Genomic DNA, 20,470 nt, shown 5'->3' with positions numbered 1-20,470 from the left:
TTTCGAAACAAATAAATTGATCCTTGAAAGTGATGTAAACTGATATCGAACTCAATTTATGGACAGTACTGTGTTAAACCTCTGTACGTTTTCCAGAAGTATCTCTTTATTTTGCACATTCGCCAAAAAAAATTTTTTTTTAAACAAAAGTTAAATTATGATTGGGATTACGGACAGTAAAATTACAGTTCAGTACTTCGTGTAACCCCCTCGAGCATTCAGGAGAGCACGTACACGTTGAGGCATGCTGTTCACGAGATTTGCCAAGGTTTGGACAGGAATCGCTTGCCATGCAGTGACAATAGCCTGATGCAATTCACGCACAGAGGTCGGCTGCTGGTCCAAGTGGTCGATTTAATGCGTTAATTCTGCCCACAAGTTCTCTATCGGATTCATATCCGGGGACATGGCAGGCCACTCCATATGCTCTACACCATGGTCAGCAAGAAAGTGTTGGATCATGTGAGCACGATGAGGCCGTGCATTGTCAGCTTGGAAGACAAAGTTTCCTCGAAAGGCTGCACGAGCAAATGGAAGCAATGTTTCTTCCAGAATGACCCTGTACTTGAACTGGTTCAGGTTTCCATTCAGAACAACCAGGTCAGTTTTGCCCCCTGCATGAAAAGCAGCCCAAACGGTCACCCCACCACCTCCAGGTTGGACTCTTGGCACTATACAATCTTTGTTGTCGGCTTCATGCACTTGTCTGCGCACTCGGACGTGGCCATCTTGACGATAGACCAGAAATCTAGACTCGTCACTGAAGATCACGTGATTCCAGTGTCCTGGCTGCCATTGACGGTGCTCTCTGGCCCACTGCAATCGGTGCTGGCGGTGTTGTCTGGTCAGGCGTGGCTTTCTCAGGGGACACCTGGCACGATAGCCTGCTTGAACCAGTCGTTGGTTGACTAGCCTTCTGGATACAGGCACATTTGTCAGTTGCTGCCACTCAGCCCTAAGCCGATTAGCTGACTTGGTATGGCCATTGCGGACTAACTGGTGCAGCTGGCGATCATCCCTCCTTGTGGTTCTGCGGGGACGTCCTGGCCTCGGTATTGGAGTAGGGACACCCCTCTGAACATTTCGTTTCAGGATCTTTGACACCTGACCTTGAGTGATGCCATACTGCCGAACAATAGCACACTGTTTCATGCCGTAATTTCGTAAAGCCACCACTCCATGACAAACAGCATTGTCGAGTTGACGGACCATCTCCAGAGGAAGCGGCAATAACTTTTGGAGACGTGCAGCAGTTGTTTTCCACTAATACAGAATGCAACAACCCTTGTGTACCCGACTGTGAAGCCAATCATCAAATGCACCTGTCTGTACATTTTGCCACACCACCTGTGATATAATCCTGTTGTTGACTTTGTGACAGACAATCAGTGACATGGTTCTTTTAACAAATAAATCACCAAAGTGTAAAAGAAACTCACCAGATTGCTATGCTGAGTTAAGAAAGTAAACCCGTCAAGAAAAAAAAAAATTCCATATTAAATGCCAAGTCTGTATATATATATATATATATATATATATATATATATATATATATATATATATATATATATATATATATATATATATATATATATATATATATATATATATATATATATATATATATTATATATATATACACATAATGGTATCTATAATCTGGTTCTCCAACCTAATGAGCGGACAACATGACGTCGTCGCCATGCACGTCCGCCTTGCCTGCAAAGTTCCAGAGGAACCATCTAGCAGTGCGTCATTACGGATTAGTAACTCCCAACCGCAACCAGGTCGACTCCATATGATGAGTGGATACCAGAGATAACGTTACCGCGTGGCAAGCGGTGCTTATCGCTCCCAGCAAGGTGCAGCAGCAGCTGTATGGGACACCTTGCTGGCGGTTCTCCACTGATGATATGAAGGTCGCATAGTGACTGATATAAAAACCGAAAGGCTCACAGAGTTACAAGTGTATGGAAAAAGCCTCACTGCGTTGCCCTGATGAAGCCCCAACAAGGGCGAAACCAGGTCGGTAACTGTGAGTTTTGCATGCACTTGTGACAGTATCTGTATTTATAATCCGTAATGACGCACAGCTAGATGGTTCCTCTGGAACTTTGCAGGCAAGGCGGACGTGCATGGCGATGACGTCATGTTGTCCGCTCATTAGGTTGGAGAACCAGATTACAGATACCATTATTAGTAACTCCCAACCGCAACCAGGTCGACTCCATATGATGAGTGGATACCAGAGATAACGTTACCGCGTGGCAGGCGGTGCTTATCGCTCCCAGCAAGGTGCAGCAGCAGCTGTATGGGACACCTTGCTGGCGGTTCTCCACTGATATGAAGGTCGCATAGTGATATATATATATATAGTCAAAGCGCCTTTGGGCTTCTGGAAAAGCGCTATACAAAATAAATGAATTATTATTATTATTATATACTAGGGCGTGCCCGTACGTGGGTGCAAAAAAACATGCGTGCAAACAACAACAACAAAAAAAAACTTTGAAACCACGTGGCAGTAACGACCACAGAACCCCCCCCCCCCCTCTATTTACATGAAATGGTTTGGTCCATTCGCAAAGCCAAAGCGAACGGCTTGCGAGTACGGTAGAACCCCCCCCCCCCCCCCTCTATTTACATGAAATGGTTTGGTCCATTCGCAAAGCCAAAGCGAACGGCTTGCGAGTACGGTGACCATACCTTGGGAACCACTTGTCCGATTAATTTCAAACCTTGAAAAGGCACATCCTCGGGTCCCCAGCAATATACCTGGCAAGTTTCAAGTATATCGGACCCGTGGTTGTCGAGAAACAGCGGTCACAGACAAACACACAGACACACACAAATACACACACACATACACACACACATACACACAGAGATTACTGGAATTATAGATAGATATATATGTGTGTGTGTGTGTGTGTGTGTATATATATGTTGTTACGGATCTCGGGTTACGGTGCTCCCCTTACCGAGGGGAGATTAATCCCCTCGTCTATTAAGCTGGCCGCCCGAGTCCTAGAAGATATCGCGCTCCTTTGCGGGGTTGACGTTGACCAGGGTGACTGGTCAACGGGTTCCCAGATACCTTTGCCCCCCTCTCCGCAAAGCAGGGCGATACTTCTGCTCGAGCCACGGACAAGATGGAAGATTGCCGAGCGGTGTAGCAATCCGAAGCTCGAGCCGTTAGCAATAAAACTAACCCGATCCTGAGCGTTGGCCAAATCGTGCCACGTATATCAATGGAGAAATCACTAAAGCGACCGGATGAGAGGAAACCCAAAGAATAAGAAGGAAGAACACAGGTTTATTAATTATGTACAAAACCAAAACCAAGGAAGAAACGAAAGGGTATGTACAGGGAAGAAGAAGAAGCAGATACACAGGGCAAACCTTATACACTCTTAATTATCACTCCCAGGACAGAACAAACACACTTACATGAAAAGGGTGGTGGTGGTGGTGGTGGGAAGGAAGAGAAAGGTCCGGGCAGGTGGTAGGCGTCGAGGTCCTGCTCGAAGCTTGCGATCCACTCCGGTCCACGCTCCGGGTGCTCACTCGTACCGCGGCAAGCAGCCGGCAGCTTCGCGTGGCGCTTAACGTAAGCGGAGAATTATATCGCGGGGGGGGGGGGGGGGGGGGGAAGACTGGGATGCGGCGTACGCAACAAATTGTCCCTTAGCCTTCGCCAGTTGTGCGCCTCCAATAGTTCTTAAACGGCAAGCAAGGACTCCTTTCAAATCGTTCTCCCGCGCACCTCTCTTCTCTCACTCATCTGGCTCATCCCCGCATCTCTCGAAGTAGTCCCACGCAGCCGCTTTTATTGCCGACTCACGTATCAAGCCGCTTGCCTGTTGGATCCGCCTACCGGTGAGCTGGCCTCGGCCCTGAGTGGTCGCGAGTGCTCACCGGTCCGCCCCTTGATGGGGCGTTGAGGGGCCACGCCTTCGTTCCTGGCACTCCGCCCTTCCTCTCCAGCTTGACCGCATGCGTAATGGCGGCTGAGCAAGGCAGCGAACGCTACTGGCAAGCAAGGGAGCCCAATTTGGAGGAAGGCTACGCCGCAATATGAATAGGATTGGAAAAAGGGGCCTAGGTTATTTGATTAATACAACGCAGATTCAACTATTGGAAACAGATCTCCTTAACTAGAACACATACTAATGAAATAACTAAAGAAGAGCCTATGGTGTCCTACGTGTTGCAATATGACCTAAGTAGGGTGCGACCGTTGATCTTTACACAAAAATGGGAATATTTACAGGGGATTATTTATGAGGGATTATTACAATATTTACAAAGTGGGGGGTTCTAAAAACCGCAACAATAGATATATATATATATATATATATATATATATATATATATATATATATATATATATATATATATATATATATATATATATATATATATATATATATATATATATACACTGTATGTATGTATGTATGTGTATATATATATATATATATATATATATATATATATATATATATATATATTTATATATATATATATGTATATATATATATATATGAGGAGAATAGAACCATGTTCCACACCTTGAGTTCAAGAGATAACAAGATTTAATGATGAACCAATATCACAGCGCTGTGGAGGGTGTAAGAGTCATACCATTCACAATTGAACAGCATGGCCACATACACTCCTAGAAAATTGGCAACCCAGAGTTTCTTTATATACACAAAATTATACAAAAAATCTCCGCTGAAAAATGAGCACGGACAAAGGAAAACTGGCTCGACATCTCCCACCGAGACCCTATCTTCTTTGGCATGAGCAAAGGGAAAGATGCGGGAGAAAGAGCACAAGAGCACCGTGACATTCTCAAAACTTATCTTCCATGCTGGCTTTTGGTCAAGGACAGACGCGTTTTCACGAGGGGGTCTAACAGAGCAAGCAGTTTCACTATCTTTCTACATTCCTTGGCACAGTTGGAAAATATAGCATAGTTAAAAAGCAAGAGGGAACATAGTAAGCTTAATACTTTTCACAAAGCAACCATTATTAAATGCAAACCACAATTACATAAGGCACAATAAAAGGCATGATCTCGACATTCCCCCATTTGGTCTCTACGAGACTACGTATCACAGAGACCAGGCCACATCGGCTTTATTTGCAAAGCAAAAGAGAATAGTGTTATATGTGGCCACATCGGGCTTTATTGAGTGTTGTATGTGTGTCCTCCCAAGGGCATGCCACGCACATAAAGTACCCCGCATGCACGCTTGAAAGGTGTGTCATGTTGTGCGTGTTTGGAACATGAAGGTCCAGAACATGAAGATCTATTAACTTTTCAGATCCGCAACTAAGGCACCTGGTCCGGCCAAGGATGTTGCCCGGGGGGGGGGGGGGGGGGGGGGTCTAACAGCCCACCCTTGGAGCAGCGTAGGTGCGGCTGAAATCCCCCCCCAATCGAAGGGCTCCCCGTCCTCGCACAGACCCGGTCCTTGCCGATCTTCGAAGTTAATCGACGTCCATGCTGTTGTTCTGAGGAATACATAATGTAATTAATATCTTGTGTCACGTGTTCCTGGTCAGAGTACAGAGCATTACAATTCAAAGTAAAGAGAGAGACTTCCTTTTGTGTCAAAGACGTTCATGGACGCATAATCAGCTTGTGGACCCAGAGTATCAGTGTCAGGTCCTTTGGCAGCCAGACCCAGCATTGCAGTCAGATCCATAGTCCGATCAAGCGGAGATGTGCAGCTGTGTGCTTATAATACATAAGAAGCATTAGCCAATTCCCGCAGGGGATTTACAACAAAATCATCACAATAAATCAAATAAATCAACAGTCTTCTGATGCGCCGGTCACATCGGCATCGCCCAGGGGCTCGTTCAGGTCGACGGCCTCGGCGGTCAAGATCATGGTCTTCCGACGGCGGTTTCTTCATCGTCCATCCTGAAAAATACTTTCTTACACACACCATGATCAAATTCCTAGCCCCCCCGTCCCACCAATTGGCATTTAGTTACCTTATCTCTCAGATGGTTGGCTTATTCATAGCCGCATTTCCTGTGTCGTGTCTGGAAATTCAAATGCCATATTTACTTTCACCAATTTCCGAAAATACCTTCCTTTTAATCATCTTCCCTACATCTAATAATACATGATTTACCAACCATTTCCCCCCCCAACCATAATCGGTCAATGGAAATAATCGGTATTCTCCCCTTCAAAATTTCACTGTTATCCTATCAATACCTGGACATTTTTTCCCTTCTTTCCTAGATACGCGAATTTCACACCAGTATATACCCACTGGAAAAATTATCTGAAAAATAAACGAAATCGTCTCCAAGTTCTCTAGCTAATCTCCGTCCGCAATCACCAACTCTACCCTCCTGTGCATTTTGCCTTAGGTTTTAGAACCTAGAGTCTACCAAAACAACAACAACTAGCCTCCCAAAGCCATTTCCCTGCAAGAGCGGGGGTTAGCCTTGCGGTCCCCATGACAATCTTCTTCATTTTGCTCTATCACCTCCCTTTGAGCAATAATTCAATTGATGTGATTCCCACGTACCTGGTGGAGTTCTGTTCACCTGGTCTGCAGAGCCGTGATCCAATCTTCACCAGCCCCCAATCACCTCCTCGATTGGGGTCATTCTACATGTAGCAATCTAACGCAACGTTATTAAACGAAATTCACAACTTTACATTCATTGGTCCCCCCAGTGCAAGCCAACCCCTTGTATCACCTTCTTATCACAAAAACAACAGTCCATAACTAACCACTTTCCTTTATTTCCTGTCTTTTCCATTAACTTTTTACAACCTTTTCCTCTACTTCCTCAACAATTCCTGCAGTCACCTGTCATTGACAAATAATCCATCTGAGTCGACTTTCCAATCCAATCATCTTTGCACTTTCCACGACCTTCTTCACACTTCCTCCCAAACCTTTCCTTCAGACACAACCCACATGAGTTATGAATACAATTTCCCCTTTCAGGCGCGTGTCTAGCCACTCACAAAGTGTCCACAAGACAACGTCACCATATTTCACACCTCGGATCAGCCAGGGGTCCCTTGAGAGATGCATCCTCAGGTTAAAATCGCCTCAGCTCTTGAGAGCTCAATTTTGTTCCATGGCCTATTCTGACCCATCTTGGCCCACCACCACCTCTACCTTCTGCCAAGCAAGAGGCAGGAGCATCATTACTCCCTCTTCCCTCTGCCCACCATAACTGGCAGACAGACAATGGCGAGCCACAAGCCCCAATGTTCTTAAACAGACAGATTCAACAACATCCAAAAAGTGAATTCATTTTCCCAGAACTCATTCCCCTTTCCAACCAACATTTACACCTAAGCTTTAGGAACATGCCTTGTTCCAGGTGTGTGCGCATCCACATCCTTAAATTGGCCGACCCCCATTTGTATCCCGGCTGCCCCACCACCTGGAGCATGGTTACCACCCAAAATGACATTGCACGAACCCTTTCAATACTGTCTAAACCTACTACCATTTAACGACGCTTCCCCTTACACTGTTATGGCCCCATCTGGATTTTTCAATCTTCATTTCAATTTAAATTCAACCCGATTTCCTCCAATTCCTCCCTACAGCATCACATGCACCTGTTACAGTGAATATATTTCCCCTGCCCCCTCCCCTTACTCAGGAGCCATCATTTTGATAAAATCATTTGAAAAATAGCCAATGGCAATCCATTCTGTTCAGATTGCGTGCTCCCAACAGAATACTGGATCCCAACCTCCAACCAAGATAACGGTTACTCGGAAACAGTTCCAATTGTTTTCTTTTTCCCCCGCACACAAGTCAGTCCAAGCCAGCAACTGTACACAAAGATATCCCAACACGCCGTGACCTTCACACCCCCACCAAGCTAGCATTCCCAAAAACAAACCCATGTTGTCTTTTTTTCCAGTCATACAAACCAAAGTACACTTTTGTTTGCACATGTACTTTAACCACGATTATATGAGACTCAACACCAGGACTGCTCCGTGGAGCAAGGCACCAGAGACAACTCCCCTCTCCACCTGGACTTACCCCAGGTAGAATTTGGCTACCTACAGAGAAAGTACTTGCACAACACGTCATTTACAAACCAATTCGTCCCCTCGTTGTATTAGGGGACATCTCGAATGTTCCACCACAATTCACAGCAGGTGACCACCCACCTGCCCTTGAAGTCCTTCTCAGTCATCTTTCCCACGAAAATGTAATCGATTTGTCTGACGCACCACGTCTGTTCAGCAAATTTTTGAGACACCCAAGCATGTCATAACACATGGGCTGTCCAATTCTGAAATCTCACGAAACCTTTTCTGAGGGTCAAATGTAACAGACAGACAGACTGGCAAATAGGCAAGGGCAAACCCCGAGGCCCCAGACACCATCACCACACACATACCCCGCATCACATAGGAGTATCAACATTTGTCATAGGAGTATCAGCTTAAAATATCCACCCGCTCTGATCCTCCAGAGCTGAGGAAACCAGCCAACCTGAGCCGGACAGCAAATGCCATATGTCTTCGTCTCAAATCGAGGGCAAAATTTTCACAATGGCAAACAATTAATATATTGTCCACATTCATCTTGGTCACCCCAACCCATCCTGGCTCTCCCCAAGAGCTCCGTGTCCGGACAGACAGACAGATAAACAGACCGGGTGAAACCATAACCATCCATCCTTCCGATTGGACTCAGCACACATGCCGCCCGCTCACCAGTCATGTACACTCAGCACCCATAAATGGCACACGCCAGCATCACATGTCATTCTTACCTTTATTCAACGCATTCCGCAATCCCAAGTCAAATCCCAAAACAAATTAAAACAGACGTCATCTTAAAAAATACAACTTGCCTCTGCAAGAGGGGTCTCACTAAAATCCGAAATGGAGCGAAATGGACCTCAAAATAACCAATAACTTCCCCCACAGCCTTCCTAGGGAGGCGTGCTCTATCATGCAGCACCCTTTACCTGGTGCACACCTTCCGCACATTCCTCCCGCTCCCAGGCTTCGTTACACACCTGACCACCGCACACACTCGTCGTTCGCACACTCCATTCCAGGTGTGCATTCCTTCTCACCTGCCACAACCAACTCGTACTCCGTGCCACTCTCAGCACCTTCCCTGTGGCTATGCACCAATGCATCTCCAGGATGCATTACGCAACCCATCCACACATCATTCGCACGGTGTGAGCCTCATCATATACCGACAGTTGAAACCTCGACCGTTTTCATCCCTCGGATGAGCGTTCGACCCACATTATCTTCTCCAATACTTTCCCCCATCCGCCTGTGGGGCAGCCTGTGTCGCATTATCTGCCCTGAAACCCATATGCATTTTCATAACTAAATCATACCACCATCGCTTGCCTGGAAAGCCGTTGTCCGGCGCATTGATCAACACAAATGTGCCGATGCATCGTCCAGCTGCCATTCCGCATCACGTCCGTACCTCGGTCTTGCAACTGCCATTCTCTATTTCATCCGCTGTAGACCACCTCATTCAGAGAGACCTCATCCACACTATACATCATTCATTGTATGGACAATGGACAAGAACAAGACTTCCTGTTGGCACCGGAAATTCATTATTGTCTTGAAATCCTACATTCAACCACGTCAATCGCCTCATTTAATATACTTCGCGTTACTATCAACGTTAATTCAGCATTCCTCTTATAATTCCATTATCAAACAATGTATTCCTCATGATATTGCATGGCAGGAGTCACAGGCGACCACTATACTGACATGGCGCATAGCACACCGCATGAAGCACCTTGCTGGCAAGGCATGAACGACTCACGTGTAGGAAAGTTGAAGTGGCCCACAATGCATTTGGGCACACATCCTCCAAGCAACCTCATAGCAGGGTTCTCCCCCGTACTCACGCATGTTCCTGTTCCATAATGCGCCTTTCTCTCCAGACGGCTCTCCCACACTCGTCCGTCTCAATCCCAACTGCACCTGTTCACAGGATTTTTGGGTCTCTCCCAATCTTCTGCTTATCTCGCCGGCCTCCATGCTAGCCGGGCTGCATCCCCATGCGGCAACTCCGCACGTTATTCTTTCCCTCATCTTCAGTTTTTCATGAAGGTGCAACCACCCGATGCGGCTGGTTGCATCATTTTCTTACCTGGCTCATTTTAATCCTTTATTCGCCTGACTCGGCCACCCGAATGCATCGAATACACGCACTCCGTCTCCAGAACTCAAATCATTCTAGTTTACTTCAGATTGAGTATTACTCCGACATACCTTAATCTCCCTTAAGATATTTAATTAACGTGCACAGAACATTTTCCCGTCCATGTGCCCAGGCGGTCGCTCCCAGCGCACGGCAGCACGACCCCCATTTGCAAGAAGCAGCTCGTGATGCGTACAAGGCGCAAGGAAGCGCCCCGAGGCCATCCACCGAAAAATCCTGCCTTTTAGTTTACCGCGCCGATATTTCCCTAATCCGGTCCTCCCTCGGCGCTAACTCGCGGTCAATGCTTGTATAGCGCTTCTAACTTGTCTAACTTATCACCCATGCCAGGGCTTTCCTAAAGGGGTTCTCCCTTCTTAACTTAGCTTAACACTTATCCTGGCCATCCTCCTTGGGTCCCCTCCGTTAGTCCGCAGCCAATACTTTCTCTGGTTACTATCAACCCCATCAACTCCATCTTGTCTCTAGACTGCCCTGCCTGGGAAGTTCTTGGCTTTACCAAGAAGTCCCCCCCTTTTGCTAACTGACCCCCATTTCTTGGTTCATCAATAGACAACTTGTTACCCGAGCCAAATAGGCCTGTACTTACACACCAGATTCCAATTTTGTTCGTGATCCAAGCACGGAACGACGAAATGGGAAACAGACAGCCTGGGTGAGTAAACGGAGCTCAATTTGGAAAGACCCCTCAGTATGAAAGCTCACGTTAATCGAATCAGTGCTGGCCAGCCTCTCCGCTGTCTCCACAGGGTCTGCTTCCCAAATATCGCTCAGAGTCGGATCCCACTTCTGACACCAAACTGAGGAGAATAGAACCATGTTCCACACCTTGAGTTCAAGAGATAACAAGATTTAATGATGAACCAATATCACAGCGCTGTGGAGGGTGTAAGAGTCATACCATTCACAATTGAACAGCATGGCCACATACACTCCTAGAAAATTGGCAACCCAGAGTTTCTTTATATACACAAAATTATACAAAAAATCTCCGCTGAAAAATGAGCACGGACAAAGGAAAACTGGCTCGACATCTCCCACCGAGACCCTATCTTCTTTGGCATGAGCAAAGGGAAAAATGCGGGAGAAAGAGCACAAGAGCACCGTGACATTCTCAAAACTTATCTTCCATGCTGGCTTTTGGTCAAGGACAGACAGACGCGTTTTCACGAGGGGGTCTAACAGAGCAAGCAGTTTCACTATCTTTCTACATTCCTTGGCACAGTTGGAAAATATAGCATAGTTAAAAAGCAAGAGGGAACATAGTAAGCTTAATCCTTTTCACAAAGCAACCATTATTAAATGCAAACCACAATTACATAAGGCACAATAAAAGGCATGATCTCGACATATATATATATATACATATATATATACATACATATATATATATATACATATATATATATGTATGTATGTATATATATATATATATATATATATATATATATATATATATATATATACATATATATATATATATATATATATATATATATATATATATATATATATATATATATATATATATATATATATATATATATATATATATATATATGTATATATATATATGTATATATATATAATCATAATCAAAGCACCTCCTAGCTTTAATGGTGAGCACCAGCCACGAATTATGTCTCACACGGTAAATACCGCATAACCCGCAAGGAACCAACAGCCTGTCTGCCACACAGACCATCGTTCCCACCAGTGCAAACCAAAACCAGGGGGTGCGGTGCGATCGGCGGGGATAATAATCAACGAACATAACAGCGTGACGAGCGCTGTCCCGATCTCCTGTGGACCGAAGTCCTAGACCAAAGCGTCACCTCCGACCCAAAGGGTCTTCTGGAGGCTTCAGCCCGGCCACTCTGTCAACAGACAGAGATTTATTCATTGGTCCCCATTGGCTAAACATCAAGCAGAGCCGCCAATCCAGATTTCAGGCTTATTAACCCTCGTCAGGACGGCATACTGCAAAAAATCTAACCAATGAGGACCAAAATCCTCATACCAAAATCCTCAAAAATTGAGTTACCCGTCTAACTCAATATGTCGAAATGTCACACACGTCCATGCCCGTGGGATTCCCACGGGTGACCCCACTAGTCTTATTATAATAGAGCAAACGTATGTCGTTTGTATGTCGTTATGTTGCTATGTATGTATGTTTATATGCGACGGAAACGTCTTCTTCTTCAAATAAAATTACCACCCTCTGAATTAACCCTCTTAATTGCATAAAGACTGCTGAGACCCCTCAGACCTTTGATGACCCTTTAATTCCCCCAAGACCCTTCAGACCACCAAGGGCCCCAAAGACCCAAAATACCCTTCAAGGCCCTGAGGCTCAAAAAGCTCCTGAATACCGAAAGACCTAAAACACCCCGAAGACCCAAAACACCTTGAACACCCAAAACACCCTGAAGACCCAAAACACCCCGAAGACCCAAAACACCCCGAAGACCCAAAACACCCCGAAGACCCAAAACACCCCAAAGACCCAAAACACCCCAAAGACCCAAAACACCCCGAAGACCCAAAAGACCCAAAATACCCAAAAGACCCCGAAGACCCAAAACACCCCAAAGACCCAAAACACCCTGAATACCCAAAATGCCCCCGAATACCCAAAACACCCGGAAGACCAAAAAGACCGAGACCAAAAAGATCCCGAAGACCCAAAAGACCCTGAAGACCAAAAATACCCCGAAGACCAAAAATACCCAGAAGACCCAAAAGACCCCGAAGACCCTTAAAGACCAAGAAGAACCAAAATAACCTTAACACCCAAAAGCCCCTGAAGCCCCTGAAGACCCCAATGACCCAAAAGACACCGAAGACCCTTAAGACCCTTAAGACCCAAAAGCCTCTGAAGACACCAAAGACCCAAAAGACCCTGAAGACCCAAAACACCTCAAAGACCCAAAATACCCTTAAAGGTCTGGAGGATCCAAAAGACCCTGAAGACCCAAATGTCCTTGAAGACCCAAAACACCATTAAACCCAAAAGACACCGAAATGGTCAAAGATGGCCACCCCTCTGAAACGACGTGTGGTGAGGCGCGCTGAGCGTGCTGAGTCACACTAGTAACAATAATAATAATAACTTGTTTTTATTAGGTTTAATGTATTTATTATTTTGTGATGGAAACAGGCAATTGGAGGAAACATCATGACTGCAAGTCCTTTATCTGACCTGAACCCTCTATTGCTGGCCAGCCGGACTTCCCTGACCTTCTCCTCCATTGGTGATTCACCTGAGTGATGCCCCAATATAGTGATTGTAAAATACCTGTTTGTACACATTGTCAAGGCTTGTGTAAGAGGTAGATCAGGGCACAACAGAACAAAAGGAACAGTAGAAATATGGGGGAGTAACAGCAGGGTTGAGGGACAAAATAGAGAGAGGCTTGAACAAATAAGGGATGTGGGAGGAATTATGGGAGGATGCATGGGGTGGACAAGATGGATACAGAAGGAAACTCTCAGGTAGGAAAACCTGGAAAATGAAGAGGATGATCTGAGATGGTGGTAAACAGGTGTCTTGAATGCCTGAAGCGAAGATTGAGATTGAAAGGAATGTGGTAGTTGTGATTCCACAGGTCGGAAAAAGAGGAACAAATGAATGCAGATAAAAGATAATTAATGGGGTGGATAATGAAAGAAGGTTTGGTGAGGATGGAGATTAAGTTGATGTCAATGAGTGAAATGCATTTTTAATATCAGAAACTTTACATTTGTGCTTGGTATCTTTCTTTTACTTTAGATGGATCAAGAACTCTCCAAATGACTCAGGATTTCTTCACTAGTTACCGCTCAACTGCAACCAAAGATAACGAAGTCCTCATCTCAATACACATCCCATACTCTCGCGAGGTAACTTCGATATAGGCCAAAGATAACGAAGTCCGTATCTCAATACACATCCCATACTCTCACGAGGTAACTTGGATATAGGCCAAAGATAACGAAGTCCTCATCTCAATACACATCCCGTACTCTCGCGAGGTAACTTAGATATAGGCCAAAGATAACGAAGTCCGTATCTCAATACACATCCCATACTCTCACGAGGTAACATATATAGGCCAAAGATAACGAAGTCCGTATCTCAATACACATCCCGTACTCTCGTGAGGTAACTTGGATATAGGCCAATGATAACGAAGTCCTCATCTCAATACATATCACGTACTCTCGCGAGGTAACTTAGATATAGGCCAAAGATAACGAAGTCCGTATCTCAATACACATCCCGTACTCTCTCGAGGTAACTTAGATATAGGCCAAAGATAACGAAGTCCGTATCTCAATACACATCCCATACTCTCGCGAGGTAACTTGGATATAGGCCAAAGATAACGAAGTCCTCATATCAATACACATCCCATACTCTCGTGAGGTAACTTAGATATAGGCCAAAGATAACATAGTCCATATCTCAATACACATCCCATACTCTCACGAGGTAACATATATAGGCCAAAGATAATGAAGTCCGTATCTCAATACACATCCCGTACTCTCGCGAGGTAACTTGGATCTAGGCCAAAGATAACGAAGTCCTCATCTCAATACACATCCCGTACTCTCGCGAGGTAACTTAGACCGAGGCCAAAGATAACGAAGTCCTCATCTCTATACACATCCCGTACTCTCGCGAGGTAACTTATATATAGGCCAAAGATAACGAAGTCCTCATCTCCATGCACAGCCCATACTCTCACGAGGTAACTTAGACCGAGGCCAAAGATAACGGAAGTCCTCATCTCCATGCACATCCCATACTCTCGCGAGGTAACTTATATATAGGCCAAAGATAACGAAGTCCGTATCTCAATACACATCCCGTACTCTCGCGAGGTAACTTGGATCTAGGCCAAAGATAATGAAGTCCGTATCTCAATACACATCCCATACTCTCGTGAGGTAACCTAGACCTAGGCCAAAGATAACGAAGTCCTTATCTCTATACACATCCCGTACTCTCGCGAGGTAACTTAGACCGAGGCCAAAGATAACGAAGTCCTCATCTCCATGCACATCCTGTACTCTCGTGAGGTAACTCAGATATAGGCCAAAGATAACGAAGTCCGTATCTCAATACACATCCCATACTCTCGCGAGGTAACTTGGATATAGGCCAAAGATAACGAAGTCATCATCTCAATACACATCCCGTACTCTCGCGAGGTAACTTAGATATAGGCCAAAGATAACGAAGTCCATATCTCAATACACATCCCATACTCTCGCGAGGTAACTTGGATATAGGCCAAAGATAACGAAGTCCGTATCTCAATACACATCCCGTACTCTCGCGAGGTAACTTGGATATAGGCCAAAGATAACGAAGTCCTCATCTCAATACACATCCCGTACTCTCGCGAGGTAACTTAGATATAGGCCAAAGATAACGAAGTCCGTATCTCAATACACGTCCCGTACTCTCGCGAGGTAACTTAGATATAGGCCAAAGATAACGAAGTCCATATCTCAATACACGTCCCATACTCTCACGAGGTAACTTGGATATAGGCCAAAGATAACGAAGTCCGTATCTCAATACACATCCCGTACTCTCGCGAGGTAACTTGGATATAGGCCAAAGATAACGAAGTCCGTATCTCAATACACGTCCCGTACTCTCGCGAGGTAACTTAGATATAGGCCAAAGATAACGAAGTCCTCATCTCAATACACATCCCATAAAAACGCTCACCAAATCCACCCATAACTTTGCCCTCAACATCGACGGTTTCCCAGTATCCACCTCCCCTCACATCCGGAATCTTGGCATCATCTTTGACCAAACCCTCTCCTTCGACAAATACACTAAACAGATCACAAAGACAGCCTTCTTTTACCTGAAAAACATCGCCCGTCTCCGTCCATCCCTCTCCTCCACGGCTGCAGAAACCCTCATCCACACCTTCATCACTTCCCGTCTGGACTACTGCAACAGTGTCCTCTATGGTTCACCCTCAACAATCACCAATAAACTCCAATACATTCAGAACTCCGCTGCCCGTCTACTCACCCATTCCCGGACCTGTGACCACATCACCCCCGTCCTTTACAAGCTTCACTGGCTCCCCATCTCCCAGAGAATCCAGTACAAAATCCTCCTCTTGACCAACAAAGCCCTCCATAACCTGGCCCCATCCGACCTGGCTGACCTCCTCTCCAGACACACTCCCACCCGAAACCTCCGCTCTGCTGGTACCAACCTCCTGACCCCCCCCCCCCCCCCCCCATCCGGACCAAATTCAGATCCTGTGGGGACAGGGCCTTCTCCATCGCTGCTCCCACCCTCTGGAACTCACTACCTCACACCATCAGAGACTCCTCCTCACTCACCACATTCAAAACATCACTCAAGACCCACCTGTTCAACACTGCATTCAACATTTAACCCACAGCATTTAACCCCTGACTATCTCTTCTCCTTCTCCCTCCTTTTGCTTTGATTAATTATTTACCAATTGATTTTTGTCTTTTTGCACTTGTTTTTGGTACTCTGTCAAAGCGTCTTTGGGCTTCTTGAAAAGCGCTATATAAAATAAATGTATTATTATTATTATTATACTCTCGCGAGGTAACTTATATATAGGCCAAAGATAACGAAGTCCATATCTCAATACACATCCCATACTCTCGCGAGGTAACTTGGATATAGGCCAAAGATAACGAAGTCCTCATCTCAATACACATCCCATACTCTCACGAGGTAACTTGGATATAGGCCAAAGATAACGAAGTCCTCATCTCAATACACATCCCATACTCTCGCGAGGTAACTTATATATAGGCCAAAGATAACGAAGTCCGTATCTCAATACACATCCCATACTCTCGCGAGGTAACTTATATATAGGCCAAAGATAACGAAGTCCGTATCTCGATGCACATCCCATACTCTCGCGAGGTAACTTGGATATAGGCCAAAGATAACGAAGTCCTCATCTCAATACACATCCCGTACTCTCGTGAGGTAACTTAGATATAGGCCAAAGATAACGAAGTCCATATCTCAATACACATCCCATACTCTCGTGAGGTAACATATATAGGCCAAAGATAACGAAGTCCGTATCTCAATACACATCCCGTACTCTCGCGAGGTAACTTGGATCTAGGCCAAAGATAACTAAGTCCTCATCTCCATGCACATCCCGTACTCTCGCGAGGTAATTTATATATAGGCCAAAGATAACGAAGTCCATATCTCAATACACATCCCATACTCTCGCGAGGTAACTTAGATATAGGCCAAAGATAACGAAGTCCATATCTCAATACACATCCCATACTCTCGCGAGGTAACATATATAGGCCAAAGATAACGAAGTCCGTATCTCAATACACATCCCGTACTCTCGCGAGGTAACTTAGACCGAGGCCAAAGATAACGAAGTCCTCATCTCCATGCACATCCTGTACTCTCGCGAGGTAACTTAGACCGAGGCCAAAGATAACTAAGTCCTCATCTCCATGCACATCCCATACTCTCGCGAGGTAATTTATATATAGGCCAAAGATAACGAAGTCCGTAGCTCAATACACATCCTGTACTCTCGCGAGGTAACTTGGATCTAGGCCAAAGATAATGAAGTCCGTATCTCAATACACATCCCGTACTCTCGCGAGGTAACTTATATATAGGCCAAAGATAACGAAGTCCTCATCTCTATGCACATCCTGTACTCTCGCGAGGTAACTTAGACCAGAACCCAAGTTATAAGCAACTGATGTTGTCTCTCTTCTACTTTTCTTTCTTTTCTGCCTCATTCCCTCTCTCATCTGTCCTTTAATCTTTCCTGTGACCTTTAATTATGAACAATTGTAACGGTGTGTTGACATCTAATGTGGGTGGAAGCACATACATACATGGATTAATTCACATCCAATTATATTTTCCAGTTTAGTCAGATTTTTAACGCATTTTGCCGTTTCGATGCAAATAGTTGAGAAGTGCGTTCATTATCGATGTATTCACCTGCAGATAACATGTTCCTGTGTTGTCCCAGCTGGAGTTTTTGATGATCACCTGCAGATAGCATGTTCCTGTGTTGTCCCAGCTGGAGTTTTTGATGATCACCTGCAGATAGCATGTTCCTGTGTTGTCCCAGCTGGAGTTTTTGATGATCACCTGCAGATAACATGTTCCTGTGTTGTCCCAGCTGGAGTTTTTGATGATCACCTGCAGATAACATGTTCCTGTGTTGTCCCAGCTGGAGTTTTTGATGATCACCTGCAGATAACATTCTCCTGTGTTGTCCCAGCTGGAGTTTTTGATGATAACCTGCAGATAACATGTTCCTGTGTTGTCCCAGCTGGAGTTTTTGATGATCACCTGCAGATAACATTCTCCTGTGTTGTCCCAGCTGAAGTTTTTGATGATCAACTGCAGATAACATTCTCCTGTGTTGTCCCAGCTGGAGTTTTTGATGATCAACTGCAGATAACATTCTCCTGTGTTGTCCCAGCTGAAGTTTTTGATGATCACCTGCAGATAACATTCTCCTGTGTTGTCCCAGCTGAAGTTTTTGATGATCACCCGCAGATAACATGCTCCTGTGTTGTCCCAGCTGGAGTTTTTGATGATCAACTGCAGATAACATTCTCCTGTGTTGTCCCAGCTGAAGTTTTTGATGATCACCCGCAGATAACATGTTCCTGTGTTCTCCCTTATGGAGTTTTTGACAATCACTTGCAGATAACATGTTCCTGTGTTGTCCCAGCTGGAGTTTATGATGATAACCTGCAGATAACATGTTCCCATGTTGTCCCAGATGGAGTTTTTGATGATCACCTGACGATAACATGTTCCTGTGTTGTCCCAACTGGAGTTTTTGATGATCACCTGCAGATACCATGTTCCTGTGTTGTCCCTTCTGGAGTTTTTGACGATCACCCGCAGATAACATGTTCCTGTGTTGTCCGAGCTGGAGTTTTTTTATGATAACCTGCAGATAACATGTTCCTGTGTTGTCCCAGCTGGAGTTTTTGATGATCACCTGCAGATAACATGTTCCTGTGTTGTCCCAGCTGGAGTTTTTGATGATCACCTGCAGATAACATGTTCCTGTGTTGTCCCAGCTGGAGTTTTTGATGATCACCTGCAGATAACATGTTCCTGTGTTGTCCCAGCTGGAGTTTTTGATGATCACCTACAGATAACATGTTCCTGTGTTGTCCCAGCTGGAGTTTTTGATGGCATTCAAGCAAGGACAGCGCAGAGAGGACGACATGGCTATAGTGAACGCTGCCATGCGGGCGAGGTTCTGTCTTGAGACAAGCCGGGTAACAGAACTGGAAATGGCTTTTGGAGGGATGGGAAATCGGACTCTCACTGCAGCAAGAACAACCAGCTTACTTAATGGAAAGTGAGTATGCCTTTATGTACTCAAGTGTCTTGTCATCTTTGTTTATAAAATTGATTTTGTCTGTTTCAGTTTGTGATTTACTAAACAGTAAATACATCTTTGAACGAATTGATGAATGTGGAGATTCAAGGGGAATTTCAAGTATGACATTACTTCCCAGTAGGAATGACCTGATTGACAATACAAAATACAATACAAATCAAGTATGACAATTTCTTCTTCTGCTCTTTCACTCCCTCTCTCTATTCTCTTCACCCTCTCTTTTGCTCAAGGTCATCTGCCATAATCTTGGAAATCAGCAAACATCACCGCTTTACACAAAAAGGTGCAAAAACAGATCCTTGCAACTACAGACCAATCAGCCTTCTCCCAATTATCAGCAAAGTCATGGAATCCATCTTAGCTTCGGATATCAAAGCTTTCCTCTTCTCCAATGGCTTGATCTCTGATCATCAATATGGTTTCAGACCAGGTCATTCTACTCTGGACATGTTGCTTCTGCTGTCTCATCATTGGATGGTGGTCCTCAATGCCAAACAGGAAATCAGAGCTGTCTCCCTTGACATATCACGTGCCTTCGATACGGTCTGGCACCCCACTCTGCTCAACAAACTCTCCTCCTATGGTATCCATGGAAATCTCCACACATGGCTTGCGGACTTCCTCTCTGGTCGTCGTCAACGTGTGGCCCTGAATAGATTTCTCTCATCTCCCCTTCCTGTTCAGGTGGGAGTTCCCCAAGGCAGTGTTCTGGGCCCTGTGCTTTTTCTGGTCTTCATCAATGATCTCTCTGACTCTCTGGAAAATCCTCTCTATCTCTTTGCTGATGACTCC

The 20,470-nt window shown here is 45.0% G+C and overlaps 1 protein-coding gene across 1 annotated transcript in view; it reads left to right on the top strand.

Annotated features, from left to right (window-relative positions):
* LOC137432196 (xanthine dehydrogenase/oxidase) overlaps positions 1 to 20,470 on the top strand; it is a 296,924-nt gene that overhangs the window by 138,951 nt on the left and 137,503 nt on the right. Inside the window, exons 10-12 of the mRNA XM_078782822.1 lie at positions 13,402 to 13,495; positions 14,014 to 14,123; positions 19,452 to 19,636. Coding sequence (XP_078638948.1) covers positions 13,402 to 13,495; positions 14,014 to 14,123; positions 19,452 to 19,636 — 389 coding nt within the window. The remainder of the gene's footprint in view (positions 1 to 13,401; positions 13,496 to 14,013; positions 14,124 to 19,451; positions 19,637 to 20,470) is intronic.

Source organism: Myxine glutinosa, chromosome 8, assembly GCF_964187855.1.
Source record: "Myxine glutinosa chromosome 8, kmMyxGlut1.1, whole genome shotgun sequence".
Taxonomy (NCBI): domain Eukaryota; kingdom Metazoa; phylum Chordata; class Myxini; order Myxiniformes; family Myxinidae; genus Myxine; species Myxine glutinosa.
This window is presented reverse-complemented; position numbering and strand designations above follow the sequence as displayed.